We start from the raw sequence: 21,994 nt of genomic DNA on the forward strand, positions 1-21,994 counted from the left end.
GCAGTCACAACTGCTTCCCCGCATGTTCAGCACCTGCAATCCAATCCAAACTGGGCTGCACTCTGAAGCCTACAAGTTACTGATGTGTGATTTAATTTGCAAGTACACAGCGGTGCATTTACCGATTCTTCTGTGTTCACTTACTTCTTCGGCAAAAATGTACTACTACTACTATTTTTGCTGATGATACACTAATGTATTCCAGTATTTTACTTAAGGAATTCATTGCACCCTCTGCCCTACATGCAATATTTCAATTTAGATTCCTACATGAGATATTTAGAAGGCGTATTTGCAAGTCTCTACGAACCAGTAATCCCTTAAAATAACCTACATTTTCATGAATTTACATTAATTCACCCCCTTAATTCAAATTAAGGGAGTTAATTAATGGCGGAGATCTCATCGAAACCTCCTTAACCACTTGATCTTGACTCCTTACTTTCTAATTTAATGTCAAATTCAGGGAGACAGGAACCTTTCCATTAATTTCCACTTAATAACCCTGTAAACCTGCACAAAAGACATGAAAAATCCCTTAATTTCTAGTGTCTCTGTGAATCATCCCATGAATAAATCCCTTATAAACCCATGATACTAACCTTACTTTTTTAAAGCCATGTTATTTTTAATGGCTAATTAATGTTTATGTAATGCAGAAATTAGTGACATTTCAGGGATAAAATTAAGGGGTTTGGTTTCATAGTGAGTAGTATTCGCAATTACTTTTTACTGTTTTATTTATTTATTTTTTTACTTTTTACCAATTCATTTTATCTATTTATGAGCCTGATGTTTGCTCGGAGATTTAGACAATCAGAGGAAACTCTTTAAGCAAAGTATTTTTGCTTAAATATACTTTTCACATCATCAACAACATGCTGTAAACCCCACCCACCTGGCACTCCATGCAGGTAAAACTGAATCGCCCCAGTCTGATCTGAACTCAGTTGAAACCTCGAGGATCTCACCTGTTTTTCTGGGGAAAGACCGGAGACGGCCATGTACGTGCTGCCAATAGTCTTGATCTTCTCGATGTCCTGGAAGCGGTCTTCACCGAGCAGCTACGGGTACAACGGAAGGACAAAAAGAGATTTTATTCAACAAGCTCCGCCCGCACTGTTTGATTGACAGGTGATCTCTGGGAAGTGCAGTGCAGAAACACCACAGTGAGGCTGAGCGACAAAGATGGAGACAAAATTTTAAAAAGACGAGGATCATGTGGATTACTTCTTTAAGTGTGGGATGTGATGCATGTTGTGTGTGTGTTGTGACACCAGAACTTATTGTTGGTCCTTCTGGAGGTTTCGTACATCTAATTCAATGAAACATCAAGTTATATTGTATCATATCAAGTTATATTTCTGCTTGACTTTGGCTAAAATGATAATCCCATTTATTTTGTGAGATACTGTGATCTGTGATTTAAGAATAATTCTTAGTTTTGATGATTTCAGGAAAGATTGCACTTACATTTGAGCTCCAACATACATAGTAAATGAAATGAAATTTTTCAGTATGGCCGATAAGCCAGTATTCTGTGATTATTTACTGCGGAAACTAAAATTTGCAAAATACCATTACACATGATTAACTGTGCTGCCCTAATTGTCTCATATAAAAATAACCTTTAAAAATATCAAGTGCCTTTCTAATCTTATTATCTGCTGCTAATCTTGCGTGCCGCTCTGCACTCACACACACACTCTCTCTCTCTCTCTCTCTCTCTTTCTCTCTCTCTCCCTCTCTCTCTCTCTTCTCTAGGCGAGTTCCCAGACAGAGAAAAGACAAGTCTGTTCCTGTTTGAGGCAGCGTGTTGGAGAGAGAGGAGCTTGGCCTGAAGCGGCAGGAGCTCAGCTGGTGTCTGTCTGGCTCTGGCCTTCTTAGGTGACTTTGACATTTTCTGTCAAAAACACACTTCAGCGCAGGCTCAGGACCCGTGAGTCCTCCTGGCTCCCGTCTGTCCACAGGGACGAAAAAGAACTTCAGGAGTTTGTGTGTTTTCTCATCCTGGATCTGTGCAGGTTCTGTATCTGGGTTCAGAGTTCATGAAGTTACGACTGCACTAATATAATGGTAATTCCCACGGTCTCATATTTTGGGAAATGGAATACAACACAAAATTTTAATTTAAATATGCGATAAGTCAGATTTTTACTGCCCCAAATATATCTGCAGGGGGTTGATAGGGTTATCGATCCAGGGTTTGGGGTCAATTCATGAATGAACTCATCAATTCCAATTCAACAAAATAATTGGAATTGGAATTTGAAAAAAAACCTACAGGAAACAGTATTGGAATTGAATTGCAATTTCAGGAAGTTGAAATTAATTCAATGAAATTCCATGTTTTTTTTGTTTTTTTTGTCTTCCCACATATCTGAGATTCCACATAGTGTTATATATTATCAATACTGAATATCATAAAATATTAAAAGAACCTTTCAGCTGGTATTTGATGCAGAACATGTAATGGTAATCCATACATTATGACTGAATGTGTTTGATTTGTTGAACTGTCTTTTATTTGATTCATAATATTTTGATTTATTAATGTTTAGAGTCGAGACAAACTCTCTTAGAAGTGGAATTTCATGGAATTTCATGGAAATCAGTTCTGTCTCCTGTCATCCCAATTCAGTTCACATTCTGTTTCCTTACAGCTGGCTGACATTCACATTCACACTGCAGCTGCAGGAGCTGGACTGGAGTTTAAGATGAATTCTCACTTCAGCTCATCAATGGTCCCAATACCAGTGACTCATCGATTGCTTCACCTGCTTCACCTGCTGCTGAGATTTCTGGCTTTCAAAACTCGCTCTCTGGCCCGACTCTGTTCTGGAACAAAGCCTCTCCGCCCACCGGAGTCTCAGCACACTTTGGGACTTTGCTTTGTTGGCTCCTGCCGTCTGTCTGGCGCTACAGAGACAATTTGTTGGACTAAAGACTACAGGGCTGACGGGCGCTCTGCGGCTGAAGCATCGCCCCGGCACACGATGCGGTCGGTGTAAGCAGAGCTTCTTAAGTAGGAGTTTTAGGAAGACGTTTTCCATCTGAACCTGGCTGCTCTATCGGACAAATTAACCAACATGACTGGAATAATCTGTTTTCTTTGCCAGCCGGGTGCAAGTTCAGATGATTCATTCTTTTACTTTTAATGATCATTTTATCACAAGCACACACACCCATACACTGTCCCGCCACACATATGCTCATGTGCTGTTCATACACTGACTGTATAAAATATTACAAACATCTTCCTGATATTAAGTTTTGCACAATCCACATCTCAACTGTCTCAAAGCTTCAAATTCCTTCTGTAACTCGTCTGCTTCTCTTTACCTGCATCTCCACCTTTGTGATCGGGATAGATTTTAAGAAGGGAAATCAATAAGTGGCGATGGTTTTGACCTGGATTCACCTCATCACTGAGCTTCATGGAAAGAGAAAGTGTCTCTGATATTTTGTACATTCAGTGTTGAGTCTCTATAGAAAGTCTGTAGACTTTTCTACCTGAAATGACTCCTGTCTTTTCTGTCTTTTACATAATCAGTTTTTGAAGCATTCAGGGGAACAAGACTGACGTTTTGAATCAAAAAGACGCAGTCCCCTGCGTTTAAAGCATAGCGAATATACTTCCACATCCGCAGCTCTCACCTCGTCAAAGTCGGCGATAATTTCGTTGAGGAGCCTCAGGCACTCGACTCCCTGGTTGTTCATTTCCGTCTGGGAGTAGAAGTCGGCGAAACCCGGGATGGAGGCGAACATGACGCCCACCGCGTCGTAGGACTGCGAGTACAGCTCCTGTGGACAGACGGCGGACAGTCAAGACCTCCTGTCGCTCTTCCATTGATGGAAATCCACAACGATTTCACTCATTCACCATTCATCGTTATTTCAAGTCCATGGTGTCTATAGCAGAGGTGTGACAAAGTCAACTTTTCAAGTCCCAGCTCAGTCTCAAGTCTTGAGGCACAAGTCTCAAGTCAAGTCCCAAGTCTAAATGTAGATTACCAAGTCAAGTCCAAGTCATTAATGTCAAGTCTCAAGTCTAAATGTCACCTCTCCTGGAGTTATCTTTTACATCTCTCTTGATAGCATATCTGTTTATAATAGTGTTTTAGATTTTATAGCCTCTCTTTTGTAAACCTTCTCTTTTAAATTGTGTTTCTTTTTATTCTCATTCCATTTTATTGTCATTTGTTTTATTCCTGTAAAGCATTTTTTAACTTGTGTTAAGAAAACTGCTCTATAAATACACTTTATTATTGTTATCAAGTCTTAGTGGTGTAAAACAGATTTGAGGATTATTTGAAGAGATTAATTCCACAATTTGAAAAAAAAACTGTCCAGCTCAGCATGGAATGATACTGAAATGATTAACCAACCTTTGCTCACAAAATATTAACACTATTTTTAAAGATTACTTTTTTGGGGGCATTTTTTGCCTTTATTGGATAGTTGACAGTAGAGAGAGAGGAAAGATGAGGAAAGAGAGAGGAGGATGATATGTGACAAGAGGCTGAACACCCAAAATATTAACTCTTCATCATTTATCAAATCTGAACTAATGAATTTCAGGCGGCAATACATTTTTGGGGATTAAACCTTTTATTTTGTCCTTCATGCCGTCACATTATTTTACTTGTTTCTGATGCAAATCAACTTGTTTCAACAATTTAGTAGAATCAGTGTGTAATTTTCTTGTCACTCATTTCTAGAAAATTCCTGAAACAAGTGAAACTGAAGAGTTATCTCTCCTCACTGGCAGAATTTTTCTCTTGGTTTAAGAAAAATAAGATTTGAAGCCTGAATATGAGACTAGATGACTCGTTAAAGGATAAGGCCGGTGTTTTTTAATGCATTTCTTACCGTCAACAAATCCTATGAAAATAACAAAAACAACAATGTGTTTGCTCTTCTCCCGTTACTTTCTGACTTCCCACGTAACGTTTTTAGCCGTCAACCCGGAAGTCATTGGCTCCAATTGTAAGCTAAAAACCTTTAAATACAGCTCACAAAGACATAGTTTACATTTTAAAAATCGCTAACTGTTACCATGAAAAGTCAGACTGTTGTAGTTATTACCAAATCAAATTCAAATGGGAAAAAATTCTTCATTACGCCGGGGACTATTTTCTGTGCTACGGAACTACTTTCCTGAGATGGAAAACGTGTTTACAGCCGACTTATTAAGTTGTTTGAGGAAAAAGTCGTCTGGCCTGGTGCATCATGATGATGAAATATGTTGCAGGGCAGCAGCATGGCTCTGTGACAGGTTTTTAATAGCTTTTTTAATACAGTGGAGTTCTATGGCTGCTGGGACATGAGGCTGCACTGGGCACCGGCTACATGGACGAGACTTGTTAGCAAAACAAAATCATTGCCGATTTTGTTATTTTCATAGGATTTGTTGACGGTAAGCAATGCATTAAAAAACACCGGCCTTATCCTTTAAGATGGACGATTGCTACACAACAGAAGGTTTGTGCTGTAACCGCTATTTAAGCACACAAGTTGACAAAAAAACATTCTTATTTGCAGCCGTGGCCAGAGGGAGCAGGTGCATGATGGGACTGCAGACAGGAGAGCTGCAGCTGCAATACACTGTGTCCAACACTAGGAGGCAGCGTTGACACGCCACACACACACACACACACACACACACACACACAGTACAGCATGTACTGCATACTAATGGCACATGGAGTGATGGGGACTTGACCATGTTAGGTCACACTCATGAAAATATAATAAAAATAATAATAATAGATTGGTTAACGCTCTGTCCAGCCATAGTTCAGCATTGCAAGTTAATAATTCAGGAGGCTTCTTACCGTCCATATTGTGCTTGATTTTTTCTTTAATGTATTTTTTGGAAATAACTGGAAATATGACGTCCTCAATGATATTATTTACACTTTCAGAGACATCAAATAAAGCAAATCAATTGGCATCAAAGCAGGCAGTAAAAGTCAAGTGAATTGGTCCTTTACTGAGTCTACATGGTTTTATGTCAGATGGGTTTCTTGAGAGCTTAATGTGCTTTAGTTGTTATGGACTTTTAACTTTTAAGTAGTATGAGTCTTCAAAGATAAGAAGATAGATAGATAGATAGATAGATAGATAGATAGATAGATAGATAGAGCAATTTTACACTGATTAGCATTTTGAAGGCGTGTTTAAAATGAGGCTACATAGAGTTTTGTCACAGTCTGCCTCACTGGACTTGACAAATCAGATATTAGTAAAACACCAAATAATTTATTGTAAACTAAACAACAAAATTATCCTAAAAGAAGGAGGAGTGTGTAAGTCTGTAGAGTCAGCAGTGAATACAGTGCAGACTTAGACTGCGTCTTATATATGACAAAGATAAAGCATTATCTTGTACATATGGACTCCTATGGTGCATATGTTGGATATTTACAGCTGTTTATGCATCGTTTAAATATGCAATATATGCATTTGCTGTTGGTCTAAAACTGGGCTGTACAGAGCCAAACAGATGAATATTTATGAGAGCTAAAGCAGAGACATGATGCTGAGATCACGTCTAGAGAGACACGCATCCTGATGGATTCACATACATGTATTTATAGCATGTCATGCAGTGTGTGTGGAATATCTACAGCAACAAGTAGGTCAAGTGTAACTGAGAATGAGCCTTGTTTTTCTGCCTGGAGTCGACCGGCCCGACCCGTCACACAGCAGCAGGAGGGTCAGCAGTTAAACAGAAACCTCACAGGATCGACCTCCATGACAGCCGCTGTGTGTGTGTGTGTGTGTGTGTGTGTGTGTGTGTGTGTGTGTCCACCAACAGAACTGCTGAAGTGTCCATGAGCAACACGCTGAACCCCCGACTCGCTCACTGTAAGCTGCTGTCGATAAAAGCTTCCGTCAAAAAAAAACGCCTAAAAATGAAAAGGTGGATATAAATCACACTCAGGGTTTTTTGTCATGTGATTATTTCCAGCATCCTCCGCAGCTCTTCAGGCTTCAGGAGCCTGTTCATAACCCCGAGCTTCAGCCTCACGCAGAATCTAAATCACGGAACAATAAACAGCCTGATTAATAATGTAACGAGTGATTAGGACCCAACCTATCCTAATGGATGCATTTTTAATCACGTCCTTTTTAATTAGGAAAAGGCACGGGAGCAGAATGATATCAGCTCTCCTCTCATGACATTCATAATTCATCGGCCGGTCGCCTTTTGTCAGAGGGGCAGCGGAAGATGGGAGGAGTCGATAACGAAGGAGCCGGACGAGGACGGACGAGGACAACGAGGCGATTTGACTCCGGTGTGATAACCGTCCTCTCCGCCCGCTAACGCAATTCGTCATCACGGCGCTGGTGGACGAGGAGAGTGTGGAGAAGCAGCTGGCAAGGCTGGACGACTGACTGGAACGGCAAAGTGGGTTTTGTGCAGTTTAAGGTGAACCTTAAAGAGAGCTTAAGGTATAAAACGTATCTCCCCCCTGAGGGAATATCCTTAGATAAATCTGCAGATGAGGAAAGATCCTGAAGTCATCATTATGTTATTGCTGATGGGTTGCACAAAGCCCCTTAAGGGCGTTCCCTTTCCTTAAACGTTAAGGGGCCTCCCATGGTCTCTGAAGTATTTATGCCATTTTTATATCGCTATTAATTTCAAATGAATTAATATTATAGTCAAAAAAATTTTGTTTTATGTGTAGGAGGCTTCAGTTTGCTAGCCAGATGCCAAATATGCTTCCAGCGTTCTTGTTGGCAGGATTGTTCGATGTATTTTCCCATTAGCTAGCTTGCAGCCAAAGTCTTTCCCAAACCTTAACTAAGTTGTTTTACTTTCCTAAACTTAATCGTTAGCCAACCTTTAGCTGAAAATGTCGTGTTCAATTTGTGTTATTGATACAGAATTCAATTAGTGGTGGAGGAACATAATTTTCACAGAATTCGTGTCCACAGCAGGTAAATCTGTTTCAGACTTCGTGTTCATTTCACGACTTTTTATGAGATCTTTTTTGTCGTTTTTTTTGTCACATTTTCACTAAAATGCACCATGAGGTCACCCTTTAATTAGTGCAATGCTGATACTCAACTTACTATCAAGTGACTATAATGTGTCACTGAAAAAAGTAATCTATAATCTATATAGTTAGGGTTACATATCTGTAGAGTTGCAGGAAGTAACACTTTCCTAAACATCTATTTTTTTGTCACCTGATATTTCAGTATCAACAAGTAAAGTGTTAACCAAAATGAAAAGTGAAGTCATTATTTAAAGTTCATGGTGTATAGTTTTTGTCTCATTAATGTAAAACTCTGGTGATAAATATTTGAAGAGATTAATTCCAAAATTTGATAACCAGCCATTGTAAAAAAAAAAAAAAAAAAAAATAGACACCTTCTCTTCTGATTGCTGCCAACTCATTATGGAATGACACTGAAGTTATTAGTGAACCGTTGCTTATAAAGTATTAACGTTTTTGGGAGGCATAATCATCCTTATTGATGGAATCTGAACTCATGAATTTTAGGAGGCAATTATTTTCTGAAATTGAATAATTTTGTAATGAAACCGTTCATTCTCTTGTCACACTGCTGGGGAGTTGTGTAACTGAAACCTGATCCAGATCACACTGGTCTGCTTAGACTGGAAACAGTATGAAGTTAATGGAGAGCAGAACTGATGTTTTTGAGGTCGGTACCAGAGGACTCCAGTCATCATTATAAACACATTTCCCTGTAATTCAGCATGACACATTTGGTGTCTTTGGAAAACTTGTTATCTTGACTAGAATTTAAAATAAAGTTCTGTGAGTTTGAACAAAGCTTGGCCGTGCAGCCTGCATTTGTAATGATGGACCCAGTGGCGGGGGCGGCAGGGAAGAAGAGGTTAATTCATGCAAAATCCCCTTAAAATGTGTTAAGGGAGTTATTAATGGAGGAGATCCCATCAAAACCTCCCTTAATTTTGACTCCTTACTTTCTAATTTAATTTAAAATTCAGGGAGACAGGAACTTTCCATTAATAATTCATTCATAATCTGTAAACCTGCATAAAATGCATGAAAAATCCCTTAATTTCTAGTGTTTCCACGAATCAACCCATGAATAAATCCCTTAAAAACCCATGATAGCCTACTAACCTTACTTTTTTAAATCTGTTATTTTTAATGGATAATTAATGATTATGTAATGAGAAATTAAGGACATTTCAGGGATAAAATGAAGGGGATTGGTTTGGTAGTGAGTAGTATTCGCAATGTATTGAATAAACATTTTAAAACTTTTTTAGGACCGCAGAACAACTCCACACAAAGAAAAGCAGAAGTGGAAAACAAAAAGGGCAGCAGAGATAAGGCGGGAGGGAAAAGTTAGACTTTATATTGGGCCGTGCAGCACAAGCTGAGTCACTGCCAGCAAATGAAAAACAAATCAATGTGTTCTCTCCCCCTGACTGACAACATGTTATTAAAATCAAATCAAATGCATGCAGGGAAAAAAAAAAAAAAGCACTCTGATTTTACAAAGCTTTCCGGTTGAACGAACCGCCCAACCTCTCTCTCTCGCTCTCTCTCTCTCTCTCTCTCTCTCTCTCTCTCTCTCTCTCTCTCTCTCTCTCTCTCTCTCTCTCTCTCTCTCTCTCTCTCTCTCTCTCTCTCTCTCTCTTCTATAAAGTTGTTTCAAAAGCAATTACGTAGCCCTTTCTTTGCGGGCTGCAGCATGCAGCTTTATGGAACAAACTGTAATGAACACAGGAGGCTAATTGTGGAGCGAGTCTGCGGTGAGAAATGAAGCAAAGCCGCTGCTGTGTGATGACAGACTGCTGTTTTCCAGGAAGAAGAAACATAAAAACTTATCAGCGTTGCACTTATTTTTTGATATTTGTTGACCTCAGGCTGTTTTTGGAGGGGAAAAAAAAAAGCATCAATGCACGCTTTTGTGAAAATATAATTGATTTTTGTTCATATTGGTGGTTGTTTTGCCTCAAGACGATCACTTGACTGTCACAGTTTACTCAACTTGCAGCCGGTCACACACTCTGTTTACAAAGTGGCTGCCAATGGATAAGAGTGACACACCGCCATGTTGGAAGAGTGCTGAAAACAGCTAGCGTGACTTATTTCTATAAAAAATGAATATTAGGGATGCACCGATTCTAATATTTTCCCACCCATATCGGTCGATATTGATGTGCATTATATGCACCAATCTTAGTACAAGTGCAGGAACAAAGCAGATTAAGCCTTTCAGACAGGCCTGTCTTAAGATAATTCAGCTGTTTTTCCCACGGTGCAGCCGAGGGCATCATGAGGCAAAGTCAGTCAGTCAGTCAGTCAGTCAGTCACTCAGTCACTCAGTCACTCAGTCAGTCAGTCACTCAGTCAGTCACTCAGTCACTCAGTCAGTCACTCAGTCAGTCAGTCACTCAGTCAGTCAGTCAGTCAGTCAGGTAATGCTTAGGTGATGCACTTTGTCAGATGACCTCTAGAGGGCGTTTTTGACTGTGAGATGCAGTGTTTCCCATACAGAGGCACAAAGCTGGTCAGTGTATAGAAATGGATCTAAATGGATCTCTAATGCTCCTGATGTCACATCACATCATGTCTGTAATGTGGAGATGTACAGACAGCAGACCAGCAGACTGAACTCAGTCCACAGAGTCTCCCGGTGTGAAAACAAAAGTGAAACTTAACATTCCACAATTTGCCCCAAACTCTCCTGTGTTAGTAACGGGATGTAAACAGTACTTCGTCTTCTGCTGCCCTACAGACTTTAACATTATTATCTTGTGGTATTTCAATTAGGTAATTGAACCGTGTCGCAGTGCTTCAGTGCATAGACTTGAACACGCGCCGTGGGTCTGTACAGGATCTGTGCTTGTTTAACAAAAGACCATGTTAGTTTTACTCTGTTTGTAATTCAGTGACACACTCCGCCAATACTGACAGTCTGCTGATATATCGGTGCATCCCTAATGAATATGAATTATTTTGGAGGGTAAATATTTGTCTTGGTATGTAATTTATTTCTAGTTTGAAGTTAATCTCAGACTCTGCCTCTGTTCAGACAGTCTGAAGTCACTGTGGTGGGGAAGTGAAGTGTGTCCAGACCTCGTTGTCCCGGTCCTTCTCCAGGAAGTGGCGGGCCACGTGGCTGGGCAGGATGTTCCGCAGCATGTTCTCGTTGTGTTCCCGCAGCTCCTTCATCTCGTTGATCTCCTCCTTGGCCTGGACGCGCCACAGGAAGTCCAGCCGGGCCGTGTACTCCAGCTGCAGACAGACAGGAGGAAACAACAACAGAAACAACACGTCAACAAGAATTCATGAGGAAAATTCAGAAGCAGAGATTCTTGTTTTGTTGTCTAATGTAATGAAAGATACTGACAAAAAAATCTAATTGCGATTATTTGACAGAATATTGCAATCGCGATTTAAACTGCGATTCATATCATCACAAGTTTTTCTTGTCATACGTTTTTCTGAATTTTAAAATTGTTCAAAGAAAAGTGATTTTGTTAGATGTGAGTGTTCAGGATTTAGTGATTTTGAGTCTGATGAAAGGTTTTGATTCATAGACCAAAGATTACCTGCAGCTCTAAAACTCCTTGTTCACAAATCCAGTTTGGACCAAACTCTCTCTGAAGAAATTAACTGCAGCCTCTGAGATTTGGAAATTGCAGAAGTTCATATTGCAATTTTGATTTTTTTTTAATATGAATTGTTCAGCTCTGATCTAATGTCACACACAGCTGTCCACATCCAGGGTCAAGGGAGTAAGACATGACAGTGGTTGACCTGAGGAAGGAGAGACCAGAGAGCTGAGGCGTACTGATGGATTTGGGTGTTGTATTTTAATAAAACAATCAAGTACTTTCAAGACCATCCAGTCATTTTCACAAAAAATATGTTAAGATCTTGTTTTATTTTTCTCAAATCCACACACTTTCAAGTTTTATCACCATTTCTCCATTCTCTTATCTCAATTCAGTCTTCTTTTCTCTTCATGCCCAAATATGATTCATGTGAGACCGGGGTATAAAACCATAGAAAATGGTAGTTGTATGTATATTGGGACAGCACAATAATATTTTTCCATACTTTTCAAAAGTTTTTTGTGCAATTTCCAATTTTATCAAGACCTGGAAACCACCAAATTCTTCTTTCATACAGTTTCTAAATATGCATTAACCAAGACCAGGGGGAACTGGCTGCAGCTCTGTTGTTTCTATCATCCAGAAGATGGAGAATCCATCCAGCGGTCCAGTAATGAACGCTTAAATTAAAAATCCGTTAAAGGTCGGATCAATTATGGAACACAAGAGAATATGATCAATCTGAAGCGGAGCAAAGAATTCTAATAGGCAACACAAATTGCTTTTCTGAATGCGCAATTAATACAAAGTCATTTGAATACATTAGTGCCAAACAAAAGTCGCTACCATTTAGTTTGTGGTAAGGGGGGGAAAAAATCCCTGATATTGAAAATTAATTTCAGGGGCATGAAGATAAGCCTGTGAGGATTTAAAAGGCTCTCTCCAGCGATTGGGCAAAATAGTTTTGTGATTAATCTTGGTATCAATTAGTCTCTTAATCATATGAGTGAATACAAAACTTCAATCTCGTTTTCTGTTTTTCTAATTAAGAATGCGGAGCGCAGGCCGGCTGCGGCGGGATAATGAGGCGGCGGCGGCTCCCACAGTCATTAACAAACACGACCTCTGCTGTTTACAGCTGCTGACACTTCATTCACTGGCCTGTGTTAACCTGCGGAAACGTCTGGAAAAACTAACACACCTTTTAGTCAGTGTTGCACCCACTGTCATCTCACATGCTGAGATATTAGCTACAGTAGTGACTGATTGATTCATTCATATTTTTTAATTTTGTTTATGGCAGTGTACCACGATCATCCAACCCAAGCATAACAAAGTATGTACATATGCATTATAAACACTAAATACTTAACTCTAATGCCATTTAAATACATATATACATACCCATAGACATACTGTATATTTACTGTATGTACCATGACCAAAAAGGAGCAGGAAGAAGAAAAACTGATAGTACCTGCCCCTTTTTTTTTATAATTTTGTAATATAAACTCATACAACCTGCCATTTATACCAATACTTTATGCCAAATATAAATATTTATATATATTATATTTTTACATCAAAATCTCATTAGTTTTACTTCCTGGAAAACAGAAAATCTTTAATGGTGACCTCATGCTGAACCAGGAGGCGACATAAAAATTCCAACCAATAAACCATTACAGACCCTCCCGATCTCCCATTGGTTTACACTTTTGAATGATCCCTCCCCGCGCCCCAACATCCTGTCTCAACAGGAAGTACATCACATCAAAATGCTGTTTCATTGTGATTTGAAGCTTGAAGTGAGTGAGACCGTCTGGTTGACAGAATTTATCTGAATATTGAACAACGACCAAAATCTTCAAATCCAGTCAAGAATTAAGATCTGGAAAAAGACAATGTTGTTTAGCACACTGCATGTTCGTATCATTAGGTAGCGGCCTTGAACTTTAATTAAACTGTGATTAAATGGTAGGCAGAAAAACCCCTAATCATTTCAAAATAAAAGCCTTGTCTAAGGCTTTGGAATAAAGCACTTATGGGCTGCTGGGCTCGATAATGTAATTACTGCACTGACAGAGCAGAGTTTATGAAGAACAACCTCATCTGGCTCCAGTGTTTCATTACCATTATTTTATTATGTAAATGACTTGAGACAGAGGCATTTTATCAGAGTTGTTGTTTCCTCTGCTGCTAGAGGCGAAAAGCTACTTTATAACCCTGACACACATTAACATGCTGCTCCGGGTTAACTTCTCCATTAACCTGTGTGTTAACCTGCTGTATGTAAAGTATTGTCAAGTGCAAAATAATACTGTAAGTACTTAATGAGTCTCACTAATCCCAATATTTTTCCTTTTTTTTTTAAATCAAAATTGAGTTATCCACATATTCATGATCTTTGAATGTAACTTTATGCTTGTGTGGTGTAGATTACCAAGTCAAGTCCAAGTCAAGTCCATGTGATTAATGTCAAGTCTCAAGTCTAAATGTAGAACAGCAAGTCAAGTCAGAACAAATCAAGAGTCCAGTATCAATTTAATATCTTAAAGAAAACTAAATATCTAGGACTTTTCAATGCAATATGGTTTTAATAGGATAAAAACTTGGTAAGAGCATCATGAGTTTGATTTCTATAATCAGTTTCAACTTCAATAAATTCAATCATTCCATACAAATTCAGAAAACAGAATTTAAATTCAGTCGTCCGCTGGAACAAATCTCATCACTTTCAATCTAAGTCATTTACACAAACACAAGATCTCAAGTCAAGACTTTAGAAACCTTTTCAAGTCATCAAAGTACAAGTCAGAGTCAAGTCCCAAGTCACCAGAACCCAAGTCAAGTCAAGTCTCAAGTCTTCTCTTCATGCATCAAGTCGAGTCTCCACCTCTGGGTCATAAATTACTTAATACTCCTAGTTCTTTACATAAGGAATACAGGGGAATATTCTGTTACATCTCTTGCATCATGACTCTTCTTACTATTAGTTGCTTGTCATATTGTAATAACCAAGAAATTTAAGCTCATTCTACTTTTACACAGATTGGTCAGGAGTCGCTCATCCAGCGGTGAGCGGGAGGCGGCAAGTTCAACATCAACCCAACCAAAAGAAACCGATCCGAACTGATAACAGAAAGATGTTTTAGGTTCTGATTTCATCTAAATTTCAGCAGAAAGAGCGCCCACTCAGCGAGGTGCAGACATGACGCTTTTATAATACTTCCACTTATAAGTTGCACACTCTTTTTCTTTTCTTTTAGTTTTGTGCTTTATTCATCCCACCAAACGTTTTCGGCTCCACGGCCTTTGGAAATGGAGTTACTTCCTTATATGTCCTGTATCGGGTCAAAGGTCACAAAGTATAAGCATTCTGTGATATAACCATTTGTCATGATCCCTTCCTCACAGCTTATCAAGTAACCAAGTGAAGGTCCTGATTTCACCAAACGGTGCAGGCAGAGGCTCCTGCAGTATATCCTGTTGCAAGCTCAACTATCATTTTGTTGCTGTATTTAAACGGGTTTTCAACATCGCTGCAGTCCGTCATATCAACATCTATTCAGCGTCTAAATGTTTGCTGTGCAGCTAAATGCCTAAAATGTAAATGTGAGGCGGTAATTGTTATCTGCAGCGGGTTACATTCTGAACGCAACCTTTCCCAACCTTGCTAATAAGAGTAAATCACTAAGTGGCTTTCATGCGCGCTCCTTTTCTCTCAGCCTGACATTGTGCATCTCGCACAAACGACATTTCATCATTTCAAAGCCGTGAGTGCACACACCTCCTGCTGTGAGCTTTCATTGTCTCCGCTATGCCAAACAAGAGGTAAAATTGACCCGGGGAAAATCAATACGCCATTGAATGACTTCAAATGCGGCTGCTTTCTACTTTCATGGGGCTACAAAGGACCTTCAATTACGGCCGTCTCCCCTCAGTGTTTGACCGGTGCTGAGCCGGTGAACTGCATGATCAAAGGTTGCCATAGAGAGAGCATGAAAGCTCCGCAGCGATACCAGTTTCCTCTGGACTGCTTCCCCTGACTACTGGAAAAAAACCCATTTTGGGTCACATACCAGGCTGGTAAACCATACGAGTTTCACTTCTATTTTGCTTTGAATTTGAGCCAGAATTACCCGCACCCCCAGGTCATTTATTATGCAGCAGTAAGACCTGAGAGGAGTTTCTCTCTGTGTGGTTCTGGGTGTTCGGTACAGTCGAGTACCGGCGGCAGCGCTCAAGTCGCCATAATCCCAGAAAAGAACGCCTTCGAGGGTATTATGGCTTTTATAAAATGGTTACCAACGCAGTGTACTGTCTGAAAAGCTTTCTTCAAGGTAGTTTACATGCATATGAATTAGAAACAGAACAAAAAAAGACGGCTGCCACATGACTGGACGTCTGACGGAGCGTGGCTGAGCACGCTTTATGGAAATTATCAGCATTGTTGCAATGCATCGGATTGGTTGCCTGAAACAAGCCGTTGTTTAATAGGACAGTGTGTAATGATTCAATTCCTCAATTCAAAGGACTCATCAGTATGTTACAGTTAGGCAAAAGGCCGTTCTATTTAATATTACTTCCTCAGGCCACAATCACATAGGATGTATTTGAACACGCCTGAGCCTTTTTTCAGTCATTTTTAATGGTTTAATCGCAGGGTTAGGGTTAGTTGTGCGTTGTGCGTCTCCTCCGAACTCTTGCGTTTTGGACATGATGCATGTTGGGAAGCTGCCATCACCGCTGCCAACTTGGCGACATTGTCTCTAGATTTAACGACTTTTCAGACCCCTGGCGACTTTATTTCTCAAAAGAGACTAGCGACAAATCTAGCAACGTTTTCTGACCATGGGGAACAATGTTAAAGTCCCCCATGACATGAACTCCCATTACCTTTACTTCCTGGAAAACTGAGTATCTTTCACGGTGACCTCATGCTGCACCAGGAGACGTAAATATAAACTCAAACCAACAGTCCTCCCATCAAATAAAACTGCCTTTCTCTCCCAAACTGATCTCCCATTGGTTTACACTTTTGAATGATCCCTCCCTGCGTTATGTCCCGCCCCGACATCCTTTTTCAACAGGAAATACATCACATCAAGGAGGTAAAGATGCAAAGTGTTTGTCAGTAAACTGGTGCAGCTGTCCTTGTTGCTCTCCTTGCTTGTCTAATCCAGAGATCAGCCCCTCCCTCCACTGGGAGCAGGGACTGTAAATTATATATTGACATGCAAATCAGCTTATGACATCATCTGGTGACTTCTAGTGACATTTTGAGCGGCCTTTCCTTGGATGTCCCCTTGTCTCCTTCCACTGTATGTGAGATCTTAAGTTCCTGTATGTCAGTATGTACTATGAAACTCTGTAAGTTGTCATGTATCTCTGCATCAATGCCGCCAAGATGATTTCCTGAACATTTACTGGACTGCATTTGGAGATTAAAGCAACTCTGATTTTAATTAAGCATTATGTAAAACATGGAAGATGGCGCTCCTCTCACCTGCTGGCCGTGGTAGAAGACGGCGAGGAGGAACATGGCCATCAGCAGCAACGACGTCTCTTTGGTTCCCAGGAAGTTTCTGCGGGAACAGAGGGAGAGAGAAGGTTCTGCTGAAAAGGACGTCGCTTCGATCGTCGGTCACAGCAAAAGGTCACGCATCATTTTCTGAAACGCAGTCAAACACTCATCGCCGCTCGAGACGCCCTCGACATTCTGCCGCCAACTGTCACTTGTTGGAAAGTAATCTGATGCTCTGCAGTGTGATTACAACAACAGAAACTACCTCGGTCTTTCACAACCAATGAAATATGAGAACAGTGAACTAAAATCTTCATCTTATTCTCTTTTATTGAGAATTAAAATGGTATTTCAGTCAAAAAACAAGGTGATAAATCTGCCAGTGGAGGATCACTTGCTGACAGTTGTTGAAATGTCATTAGTATCAAGATGATGACACTTGATTTAAGAGAGAGAAACATGGGAAATGAGATTTACTGAGAGATTAGTGTGTCCGGTAGCCAGTGTTATGGCCAAATGGCAAGCCTCCATTGTAAATGAAGCAGGGCCTGTTTTCCCAAAACAATCTTGGCTCTCAGATCGTGTTGCAAGTCAATGAGACAAACAGGATCTGAGTGCTAAAGTGGTTTTGGGAAGCGAGAGCACAGCCAGATCGATGAAGCCAAAACGTCTATTATGCTGCGTTCACGTCACGCCGGATTTACTGTAAATGCGAGCTGGCGACAGGTGAAAAAAATCGTTAATGTCAGCCTCAAATACTAGCCTGATACTCTCACCTGACGTCATGAATTTCAGACTTTTATCCACACAAGTGGCAAGCAAGTGGTAAAAATCTAAATTATCAGTTCTATTCACATTAATTCAATCAACTCTACTTACGAAAAGCGAGCAATATCTTAGTCATACTTTGTTAATGGCTGATTTTAAAATATAAATATATATATTCAAAAGATTTCAAAATCTTGGATGTGGGCGTTCCAACGAGTTAAACATACAAACGCTTCCAAGTTGTAGGAACGAGATGTTGTGGCGTTTTTGAGCTTTTTCCAATGTGACTTGAACGCAGCATTAGCCTCATCATCTCATCCTTGGACAGAGAACAATAGACTGTAAAAAAAATAGTCGTCTTAACAAGCGATGCGATTTTTAATTGAGAAGTAAAATTAAAACATCTGCCAGTGTTGTGAGATAAATTGATTTCAATGCGTGTTTCAAGAACGTTCTTGAGGTCAAATCGATCAGTATCATAATAATGCCACTTGATTCAATAAAGTTCTTGAAACAAGTTGATTTGCACTGGACAAAATTCTAATTATCTCACTTATCTCAATTATCTTTAGTAGAAATCCTATTCTAAGTGTCCAGATTGAAGACTTGTGGAGACGGACACTTCTTGGTCACAACAAGCCGTTGTTCCTCTCATGCTCTTTTCCACGTGACCTTTCCTCTCATTTCCCAGAGGGCCTTAAAGAAATGAATCTGAATTACATCTGATCCCCGTGCGGCTCGTATGGAAGCTGCTGGAAGCGCTCGCTCGTTGTTGTGTTTTTTTTTTAACAGGTTATGCGCTCAGGATTCCCTCATACATCGTCAGACTAAAAGGTCACTGTGGTGTCGCTGAGCACGCCTCCATTTGCCCAGATGATTTTTCTCACATTTTTCAACATTTAAATCCAGTGAAAAAAAAAAAAAAAAGGTCATCGTGGCTCCCTGATGTGTTTTTGAAGACGAGGAGGAGAGGAGAGGAGAGGAGAGAGGAAGCATGAATGTCTGTGGACACACAAATCCACAGTTGTGTGCATGCCGGCCCATTTGTGTGTGTGTGTTTGTGCGTTTGTATGTGTGTATGTGTGCTTGCATGTGTATGTCCATGCATCCATATTTATACAGTAGATATGAAAAATCAGCACATACTTTCAAATGTCCTAGTTTTTATTGCCTTGAAGCCTAAAATGAAAATCCCTTAAATCAGACTTTTTCACTTTCATTCAGACTCGGAAAAATCCAAAGTAAAAACAAAAGGCTTCTCGAGACACTTCAGCTATGATGTCCCGCCATATTCAGCATGATATATTACACATATACCAGTTATACCAATTATACACATATTCCAATAATTAAGCTAATTAATTACTCCTCATTAATATGCAAATGTATGCAGAAAGGTGTTCCAAAATCTAATCAGATCATTGACTCTACAGGGGGAACCTGTAGTGTCAGGATGAAGTTTCTGCCATGTTTTGTCACTGTGTTCACAAGAATGTACAGACAGACACACAGACACACAGACACACAGACAGACAGACACACAGACAGACACACAGACAGACAGACACACAGACAGACACACAGACACACAGACAGACAGACAGACACAGACACACAGACACAGACACAGACACACAGACACAGACACACAGACAGACAGACACAGACACACAGACACACAGACACAGACACACAGACACACAGACACAGACAGACACAGACACACAGACACACAGACACAGACACAGACACACAGACACAGACAGACAGACACAGACGACACCATCACTGTCCCATGGTGACGGGACATAAAAATGAAAAAGTAAAGTAAGTGTGCACACCCTTCAATTCATGCTCATCTTGAAGTTAAATTAATTTGGAACTTGAAATGAATCTTCTACTAGTTAGCCAAACACTTGGACATGCAATTTGAATTGTAGAGAAATGTGAAACAGAAAAAGCAATTTTCCAATGCAGCTGCAGTGAAAACTAGCTAAACTACGAACATGGCAGTTCAACAAGGACCTAATGAAAATCCTACAGTCTCTTAGTGGCATCAGCACATGGCGATGCTTACCCTTCGCTTAAGCATAAAGTTGTGTAGACATTTCATATTTACTGTGTCTCTCTGTGTGTGTGTGTGTGTGTGTGTGCACCACTCACTCAGTGTTGTGGTGGACGGTGTCGTAGCGTACGAACAGCGAGGTGTAGAAGGCTTCGGTCAGCAGCGAGTAGACGGCGATCATCACCAGCAGCACCGCCAGCTTCAGCACCGAGTTCAGCCGCAGAAACACCGCACACGTCACCATGGCCAAAACCCCCGTGAACACAAAGTACTGCGGAACAGGCAGACAGAGATGAATTCATTTCATTTTATTTTATTTAGCCTTTATTTAATCAGGTTAGTTCACTAGAGATTAAGAATCTGGTTTTCAAGAGAGATCTGTCAAGACAGCGGCATCAAGACAAACGTAAAAGTTGCCGACCAACAACATAAAACAATGTACAAAGTCAGAATACAGTTAAAATCACAAAATAAGAGGGAAAAGAAGGAACAAGTTAAACGGGAGCATATCTATGTTCCCAGGGTCCTACGTTCCCCAGTTCAATATTCTGTTAACACATATTAACCCTCCTATTGTGTTCGGGTCAAATTTGACCCGTTTCAAGTTAAAATATTTTATAAATATTATCCAGTTTTTTTTATTGGAACAAAGCTTCAAAACAGCTATATAAACACAACGAAACCAACGGTTATCATTTTATTTGATTTTGAAGGTCTCTAACCCTAACCCTAACCCTAGAACTGGGGAACATAGGACCCTTTGTCATGTTCCCATTACGTGCCATATAAATCTGGGGAACATAGGACCCTGGGAACATAGGAATGACTCCAGTTAAACAATGCATGCAATCAAAATACAATAATCACCTAAAAGAGAGAACAAAGCTAAATTTTCCTTTTTAAGCACTTAGTAGAAAAAGGGATGGTTCACACTCAAAAAGAAGCAGGTTTTCCAAGCCTTTTATGTTCTCATTATTATACTAATTTTGTTTTTATTGTTTTTATAAATGCAGAAGAAACATCATACATCCTTTTTGAGCACTCCAAAAGACACCAGTCCAACACCAAACCAGCAGGTTCAAGGGGCCAAACCGGTTTAAATTTTGATCTAGATCTTCACTCAGTCTGCCAACAGATCCTCCATCATCAGTTTAACCAAGAGAGAGCCGCTCTTTCAACTTTAAATCACTGTGTAGCAAAATCACACAAGTGCAGGTTCCCAAAAAATCTTTTTGTTCCTTTCTGTTGGACTTGTGAGAGAGGCATGAAAGGAAATATCCACCGTCAGATCCTCCACTGTTAGATATCATCAGTCTGTGATGTTCAGTGCATTCCAGGAATTATTTTGTGATTAAGTGTTGTAATTTAGTGTTTTTTCGTGAACCCACTTTCCCTCAACCTGCCTCGTCTGCTTCTACAGCAGTTAGTGATTTCCTACGTTTCCCAGAATGCCTTTCGACAACCACCAGAGAAGGGGCGTCAACCTGTTGCATTCAGCTGTTGGTTTTACGTGTAGGTGGAGAGAACGATAGCGTTCGCAATAGCATAGCGAAAGATTTTCCAGTTGTTAAAAACAGAGAGTCGCGCCCCTTAAACAGAATGCAACCTGTCTCTCTGCTGCAGTGCATTCTGGTCTCTCTCCTGCTCCTGTGGTGGAGAAATTGGTCTCTCTTCTTCTTCTACGATGGATTTCTCCCTGTATGATTGTTGAACGTCTCTTGGTGCAAAATGGCGGCTCTGGAAAGAAGCCCTCGCTCTTTGATTCTGAGGGACTGACACCAAAACCTGACGTTTACCGCTGATGTTTTACATCCTGAAACATTTTCTCATATCAAACTCCACTGGAGCTGCTGGAGATATCTGGTCACCTCATCTACATTTGGCCAGTTATCCACGAAGAAGAAAAAATACACCAAACTACTAAATGGAGGCAGCAACGCGAGCTAATTCGCCAATAGCTGTTTGTTTTTAACATTGTTAAACTGTTTCAGGGTGGATTTTCCCTTCAAGGTGTCTTTTTCAGTTTCTTTCCAATAAATTCCTCCAGACC

The 21,994-nt window shown here is 40.1% G+C and overlaps 1 protein-coding gene across 1 annotated transcript in view; it reads right to left on the reverse strand.

Annotated features, from left to right (window-relative positions):
- adcy8 (adenylate cyclase 8 (brain)) overlaps positions 1–21,994 on the reverse strand; it is a 111,893-nt gene that overhangs the window by 1,769 nt on the left and 88,130 nt on the right. The window contains exons 12-16 of the mRNA XM_071903288.2: positions 20,043–20,215; positions 17,094–17,172; positions 11,103–11,261; positions 3,658–3,804; positions 972–1,064 (exon numbers count right to left, since the gene is read on the reverse strand). Of these exons, the coding sequence (XP_071759389.2) occupies positions 972–1,064; positions 3,658–3,804; positions 11,103–11,261; positions 17,094–17,172; positions 20,043–20,215 (651 nt within the window). The remainder of the gene's footprint in view (positions 1–971; positions 1,065–3,657; positions 3,805–11,102; positions 11,262–17,093; positions 17,173–20,042; positions 20,216–21,994) is intronic.

This window comes from Centroberyx gerrardi, chromosome 13 (genome assembly GCF_048128805.1).
Source record: "Centroberyx gerrardi isolate f3 chromosome 13, fCenGer3.hap1.cur.20231027, whole genome shotgun sequence".
In the NCBI taxonomy this organism is placed as follows: domain Eukaryota; kingdom Metazoa; phylum Chordata; class Actinopteri; order Beryciformes; family Berycidae; genus Centroberyx; species Centroberyx gerrardi.